The following is a 7,892-nucleotide window of genomic DNA, read 5'->3' on the forward strand; positions in this document are numbered from 1 at the left end:
AGTTGTAAGTTAAAATGGACAGCATACATCCCTTTAAATCTTAACATCACAACATCAATTTGCTCAAATCACTGATGTTCTTTTCTTTCTTCTAGTAGCCGGTGTCCTGTCAAAGAAACTGGGCAGGCCTCGAGCGGTTAAGCGCAAGAAGGGCTGGCCTAAAGGAGTGAAAAGGGGGCCTCCAAAATGGCGTCTGAAGAAGGAGAGGAAGTTGGGCTTCAAGCTGAACCTCTACACTCCCCCCGAGACGCCGCTGGAGGCCGAGGAACCCCACATCCAGGCCGAGGAGCCCAAGGAGGAGCCGGAGGACCAGGACAAGGCCTCGACCATCACGGAGGAGGAGTCAGAGTCCGGCAGAGACCTGGTCAGTCGTGACACAGTTATGGACAAGTGCCTGCCCTCAGAGCCCCACATTCCCATGGAGGAAGAGAGTCCTAGTAAACTGAGCTCCCCTGGGGTATCTCCTGTGGCTTCTCCCATGGCCTCTTCTTCGGTAGCCTCCCCTATGGCCTCTAGAGCTAGCTCCCCTGTCTTCTCTCCTGTTGGCTCCGCTATGTGTTCTCCCGTCAGATCCCCCATCCGTGACGAGCCACCGGAGGAGGACCCACAAGCCAGTGAGCACGGGGACTCTCAAGCTCCTTCTCCATCCAAACAGCTGGACCACAGCACTGAAAGATCAGCCGAGGATGATGAAGACGAAGAGGCCACTCACCTGGACGCGGACGATGAAGACGAGAGTCGCATGGAGTCGACGGCAGAGCCAGAGAAAGAGGAGCAAAAGCAAGAGCCAGAGCCTTGTCAGGAGCCTCCTGAAGCGGAGTCCTGCACCACCCTGACGTTTTTACATCCAAATGACAACAATAAGGATTCTGAACGACGTCAGGAGGGGTCTGAAGGGATGGCCTATAGGTGTGAGGAGGAGCGGCCGGCCAACACTGGAGACGAGAGAAGAGATGGTATCCAGGAACAGGCACCAACCACAGTAGCAGCAGTAGACTCTGACCACCCCGTTGACTCCGAGTCAGAGGAGAGTAGCAGTCAGGAGGCTCGACACCAGTCCCAGCAGACAGAAAGGGATAGAGAGATGCTTGCTGCTCTGAGTCCTTCTGCTGTGCTGAGAGATCGAGAGGAGGATCGAGAGGAGGATCGAGAGGAGGATCGAGAGGAGGATCGAGAGGAGGATCGAGAGGAGGATCGAGAGGAGGACCGAGAGGAGGACCGAGAGACGGCCCAGGCCGTGCAGAGCCTCACCCAGGAGACAGAGCGCGACACAGAGACACTGCAGGACAGCTCCAGCTCGGTGTTCCACCAGGAGGCGAGCCACAGCCTGCAGACCCACCCTATGGTCCCCCATAGCCCCCCTCACACCCTAACCTCGCTGGACGAAGGCTGCCCACAGTCGGACCACAGCAGCCCCCTGTCCTCGGCCCACTCCCACCCCAGCCAGTCGGTGCGCTCTGTCAGCAGCCCAGCGTTGTCCATCCTGGAGAGTAGCAGAGGCAGCAGCAGTGGAGGAAGTGGCGCAGGAGGAGGTTACACACAGATCAGCCCTGACCACGGCTCCAGCGGCGGAGCCTCCATCTCAGTCCCCTCCTCCCTTCACAACATGGAGACCAGCCCCATGATGGACGTGCCGTCGGTGTCGGACCACTCATCCCAGCAGGTGGTGGACAGCGGCTTCAGCGACCTGGGCTCCATCGAGAGCACCACAGAGAACTATGAGAACCCCAGCTCCTACGACTCCACACTGGGAGGCAGCATCTGTGGCGGTGCCGGGGGTCCGGGCGGACCTGGGGGCCCCCCCCAGAACAGCTGTTCCTACGGCCCCCTCCCCCCCAGTGGCCTGGTGCAGAGCAGCTGTGCCGTCAGCCAGCAAATGGGGGGTGTAAACTCTGGAAGCTGTGGCATGATTCAGCAGAATAGCCTGAGCTCCCCGCAGCACTGCAACGTCAAGTCACCACAGGGCTGTGTGGTGTTGGTGGAGCGACCACCGAGTAATGGTCAGCACAGTCACAGCCAGCACAGTCACAGTCAAACAGTCATACACAATCCCCATGGCCATACTAGGCACACTATCACTCCACACAATCAGCATCCGCAACATAATCAGCCTCACAGCGCTCCACACAATCAACACAGCCAGATAACGCAACACAACCCACACACACACCCTGCACACAGTCAGCCACATGGTGTACATCACAATCAACACAGCCTTCACAGTCAACACAGCCTTCACAATCAACACAATCAACACGGTCAACACAGCCTTCACAATCAACACGGTCAACACAGCCTTCACAATCAACACAGCCTTCACAATCAACACAGCCACAGTCAGCAACAGGCTATGACACAGTGTGGCATGCCTACCAACTTCACGGCGCCCATTCAGCTAGCTGACATCCCTGAGTCAGGCAACCCCAACCTGAGCAGCATCTATGAGAGGATGAACCAGGAGGGCTATGGCAGCGGTCATTACTCCCAGCCCTCGGCCACCTTCAGCCTGGCCAAACTGCAGCAGCTGACCAACACCCTCATAGACCACCCTCACTCTCTGCCTTTTAACCACTCTGCCTCCCACGCCCACCCTATCACATCCTATGCAAACAGTACCTCCCTGTCATCACACTCGCAGCACTCTGGCCTGGTGTCTCTGTCCCAGTCCCCCCACCCCAGCCACCCTCGCCCCCATGGGGTCTCTCCTCTCCCCGGTGGCCCCCAGGTCCAGGTGCAGGCCACCATGACCCCCCCTCTGACCTCCTCCCACCCCCTCAGCTCCCCACAGATGATGCTGCAGCGCAACACCATGGGCATCCCTACCTCCCAGTGGACTCTACAGGCTCAGATGGCCCCCGGGGGACCCAAGGGCCCCACACACATTGCCATGCGCTCCAAGTCAGCGGCCTCTGGTCTCTCCTCCCACCCCCACCACCAGCAGCAGATGTACAGCCACACCCGTGGGCCCCCCCAGACAGTCACCATGCAGGCCCCCTCATCCCGGACGCTGTCAGCCATGCCAAGGGGCATGAACATGGGCACGGTCAACATCATGCCGGCCCCTGGCAATCCATACAACCATGCTGTTAGTGTCAACTCCATGAACATGCCCTCTGCCTCCATCAACCACGCCATGAACGGCTACCATGTCACAACCCAGGGGCCAACTATGATGGCGGCCAACGGTGGTTACCACAGCAACCAGATGTCGGGCCACCAGATGACGGCGGCCTACATGAACCAGTCACCCGGGGCCCAGTACGCCTCTATGCAGATGGGCATGATGGGAACACAGCCATACCCCCAGCAACCCATGCAGGCTCCGCCGCACAGCAACATGTACTCTTCAGCTGGTCAGCACGGATACATGACCAACACCGGACCTATGTCCAAGCAGACACTCAAAGGGCCTTTCATCAGACGGTAACCCATGGTTACTAACCTAACGGTTAATGAAACCGTAGCTAATGACAAACAAACTGAATCAATCTGACTGGATGTTTAAATCACACAAATGTGCATTATTATTACTACGAGTCCTAGATGCACAAATTTGGCCTTTTTTTGTTTGTTGATAATGTTTGTTTCTTTGTTTTCATTTTGTTTATAGTTACTTAAAAACCAGCACTTGGAAAGAATGCAAAAAGTTTCATCAACAAGCAAACTTTTTACAACAAGCTACTATCTATGTCAAAGTATTTTTGTTCCTAACAGATTTGTGTTCTTTTAGGTTCTAAGCCTTACGTCATGAAGATAAAAATGTATTTAATTAGTATTAGTCTCCCTGGTCACTCCTTAGGGTAGAGGGGGGAGGAGACTGGGAAGAGACTTCATCACCGGGAGTGAGTGTAGTTATGTAGCAGCCTCAAACTAAGCCATCTAATGTGCCTGCTACAAACAGACTTAAACAAGTGGATATTCCTAGAACCTGTTCAGTGTACCTGTCTAACAGTGCTGACGATTAGTTTGTACTATACTCATGCCTTTGTATATTTAAATTATTGTACTTATTTTGTAAAGCATGCTTCGGTCTCCAGTCTCCGTTAGTAACAGTGCATTGAGTAGTACTGTACAAGTGTTGTGCTTAATAGCAAGCCATTCTAAATATATTTTGGCCTTTATTAGGTTCCCCCTCTCACAGGGTGGGGGAGAAAGATGAAACTATATTTTGTTAATTCTAATAATGTAAAAAAAAGTGTAAACTTCTTTAGTCCTGTTCTTCTGTATGTTTGAGAGGTTTCATTGCTATGTATGTATAATTCTGAAGTCTTTTGGAACAGATGTCCTTCCTTGAGGCAGCTTTCTGTTTTATAACACAGAAGACTGATTTCTGTCAAGATAACTAAGCATATCTCAGTGTTTGTACCCTGACTCTGATTCTAAAACATTTCAAAGAGGTGTACAAATGTCGAGAAATGTGGCGGAATTTTAAAAAAACAACTAAATGATTGATGATTATTATTAATAATAAAGAAATATACATTTAGTCCAAAGTCGATATTTTACATAAAGCCTTTAAAAAGTAACATTTTAATTCCATCTGTAGATTTTTTTTCTATCTTTATAAAATGTTTGGATGTGGATAAGACTAGGGGATGTAACTAGACCAAACTAAGCTAACGGATTGCATGTAAAAAGCAACTTGTGTTTTTGTCTATATTGCTCTTTTGTAGCCGTTCTACCTGTACAGAATGGCTGGTAGGGTGAGAGCCATGTCTCCCATGTGCACAAACAAGCAGTCTTTTATTGAAGCCTTTCTCCTTTGTCAGTCACTTAAAAATGGTGTACATTTTTGCATAAAATAAGTTAGGATTGACCATGCACACAATTTTACTCCATTGATTTAACTCCATTGACAACTGACTTAACTTCAGATTTATTGGGAGATTTGAAGTTCAAAATGTTCAACGACAGACTAGGCAAGGCAATGTCTTATTTATAAAACTTGAGCATTTAGTTTAAAGAGGAAATCTGCAGTTGATTGCATACATGTTTTCACTGTGTGATGTATAGCCATGGATTATTGAATAATATAACTTAAATGCCTCATGACCTTAGTTGTACCCAATTACAACCCAAAATATAAGCATGTTTTACTCCAAATGTTTGTAAACAAAAGTCAATGTTAACACCGCTTCAAAACATGGTTAAAACTGGTTCTGATTTCATGGATGGTCTGTCAGTATACGTGTATGGATACAAGATCTTTATCTGACCCTGCTTCTCACAGGAAAATAATCCTGCAGCAACAGGAAATGTGAATTATGTGTATTTTAATTAATGGACATTTTTCTAGAGGTTGATACATTTTTTGGTTAGGGAAAATCAAGTCTGAAATGTTAGTGGAAATTACTGACTTTAGATACCTTTACAATTTGCATTTCCTGCTGTGCAGGAAAATTATTTACGACAAAGTGATCAAATTTAGATAGCAGCTCTGTAGCTCTTGTCTATAAATTTGAGTGTTCAAATTTCTCGGCCCCCTTCCCTTAGCAGTTTACCAAAACACGTGGCAGAAGTGTTGCTTTGTTATTGCTTTATTGTTTGAACTGTGGATATCCACTTAACTCTTTTAAATTTGAAGTACATTTGGAGTACAGTATTTTTGAAGTACTAGGAAACCTACTTGTTTGACTATTTTTTTCACTGTACACATTTCTTGTGGAACCAAATGATCTAAATTAAATACATTTCCCTTTTCTCAGGGTGCATCGATCACATTTGATCCTTCTATTCATCCTCCTCTCTTTCCTTGTCCTTTTCTTCTCCTTTTCCCTTGACAGTCGTCACTTCGTCCCTCTGTTCTAAGAGGTAAGTGTCCAGCTGCCTGAGCTGTTTCAGGAAGCCCCAGTTGGGGATGATACGCCTGCGTCGCTTCACGTGGTCCACGGCGTCCACCACCGTCATGTTCTTACAGATCATCAGGTAGGCCAGGAACAGGGTGGCTGACCGACTTCTCCCCATCACACAGTGCACCAGCAGCTTATCTAATGGAAATGCATAGAAAAACATGACTGGAAGGAGGTGTTTGTTATTAGAATGGAATGGTACCCCCTGTATAATTACTTTAATGAATAAGCATTAATAACCTTAACATTTCAAATCATTTGTGTCCATGCATTATAAAGCATTTATAAGCACGTATATTTGCTTATTCATTTAAGTTCTATCAAAATGTCACTCAAACTAGGACTAACTTTCAGGTATGTTGAGTGTTTGGTCGATGAACTGGGCTGCAGAAAAGAAGTACTGGCTAAGGTCAAAGGTTGGAGTATCCTCCGCCACGACCCCATAGTAGACCACGTCCATGTCGCTGTAGTACTCCGCTCCCGTGTCCACATTATTCCACGTCCCCTCTGCTGCATTCAGGATGTGGGTCATGCCCAATTTCTTCAGGTTGTATTTGTCTTTGGCACTCTCTCTGTCAATGTAAGGATTTACTAACCTGAGTGCCAATCAGTTTGTGCTATCATGCCAACTGTTTACAATGATCAAATGGAATTGGCAAGAGCACAAATAGATTGGGCTCCTGGCTAAGGATGCAGAGACCTGTACTGCAGGTAGGAGACAAAGGGTGTACTCAAAACATGTGATACATCAGGCAGTAGGAAACTTATAATTATGTATGTACTCAACAGATATAACACTTAAGGTAAATAATATCCTGGCTGGCCATAGACCATATACTGTATGTAGGTCTTATATCTATGGTTTCTGGTCTCTTGCCAACTCCGTAGGGAAATGTCAAGCCAAACATTTGACATGAAAATGAGTGACAATGAGTTGGAATTATAGAACAAACAGACTACTTGATGTTTAATTTGATCTCTTACAGAACACCGACTGCCTAACTTACTCATCTCCAATCCAGACGTTGGGCCAGACCTGGTTGATATGAGTGTACTCCATGCAGTCACGGTTAAGGATCTTCTCCAGCTCATAGCCCCCAGGTGTAACGTATTCTACCACAGGTTCAGGTGGCTTTGTCTTAGGAACAAACTTTTTCTTCACAGTCGCACACCTCTTGGAGCTGTGAGACGCCATGTTTATCACAATAGCTTCTTGCTTTCACACAGGATCCATTCCCTTAAAAATGTAAAATAACGTTTTGATTTGGAGCTATTTCCTTCCAATGTGCCACAAAGACAATGTCGTAAGACGGGTATCTATAGCACATTTTTGTTAATGTGCATTTTAGGCATTATTTAAATACCTAACATGCACTGGCAACAGTTAGAATTAGAATTCTGGTCAAATAACAACATACCAAGAGATTTAATTGAAGTCCTTTACTGTACTCTCTCTAAAAGTCAGCGAGTGTAGCCTTTTGTGTGTTTCCTGTTGTCAACAGTTGGAGGAAACAAATAGAACCCAATGCTCGAAGTTTAATTCTGGGAGCATGACGAGAGTCGTCGGTCGGGGGCACAGATTGTATAACTGGACAGGCATCAAAATGAGAGGATATTTTTAGTGCTCTGACGTGCAAGCACGGCCCCCTGACCTTAGCCTTAGTGGCTGACTAACTTGCATGTAGGGGAAAACCTCCTCAGTCATGGATTGCGTCCAGAATGGCATCCTATTGTGCTATATTTTTTAATGAAAGTCCTCAATGCAGGCTCTAGTCAAAAGTAGTGCACTATATAGCGAATAGTATACCATTTCAGATGCAAACATCTACTCCTAAACAGAGCTGGCAACTTAAAAGTTATCCTAACTTTGCCTTCGCCAAACGATATATCCCATATTCACTCGAGTGAACAGGGTATGCCAAGCACCTGTTCAAGCATGAGAATGATTCCTTGGAATTCTGTCAGTTAACATAACATATCCCAGTCTTAAAGAGAGGGCCATGGGATTTTGTGCGTCATTCTATATGAAAGAGTAGGCCTATA

General features: G+C 47.2%; 2 protein-coding genes across 2 annotated transcripts in view; one reads left to right on the plus strand and one right to left on the minus strand.

The window, feature by feature from the left end:
- Positions 1-5,761, plus strand: part of LOC124038489 (histone acetyltransferase KAT6B-like) — a 41,918-nt gene extending 36,157 nt beyond the window's left edge. The window contains 1 exon segment of the mRNA XM_046354437.1: positions 99-5,761. Within this exon segment, the coding sequence (XP_046210393.1) occupies positions 99-3,427 (3,329 nt within the window). The 3' untranslated portion in view covers positions 3,428-5,761.
- Positions 4,840-7,417, minus strand: LOC124038490 (dual specificity phosphatase 29-like). The gene is made up of 4 exons (XM_046354438.1): positions 7,268-7,417; positions 6,857-7,086; positions 6,198-6,421; positions 4,840-5,987 (listed from the first exon to the last, which is right to left on the minus strand). The coding sequence occupies exons 2-4, from the start codon at positions 7,042-7,044 to the stop codon at positions 5,731-5,733; spliced, it is 669 nt and encodes a 222-aa protein (XP_046210394.1). The 5' UTR covers positions 7,045-7,086; positions 7,268-7,417; the 3' UTR covers positions 4,840-5,730.
- Positions 7,418-7,892: the final 475 nt, after the last annotated feature.

The sequence above is a fragment of the Oncorhynchus gorbuscha genome, linkage group LG06 (assembly GCF_021184085.1).
Source record: "Oncorhynchus gorbuscha isolate QuinsamMale2020 ecotype Even-year linkage group LG06, OgorEven_v1.0, whole genome shotgun sequence".
NCBI classification, from domain to species: Eukaryota; Metazoa; Chordata; class Actinopteri; order Salmoniformes; family Salmonidae; genus Oncorhynchus; species Oncorhynchus gorbuscha.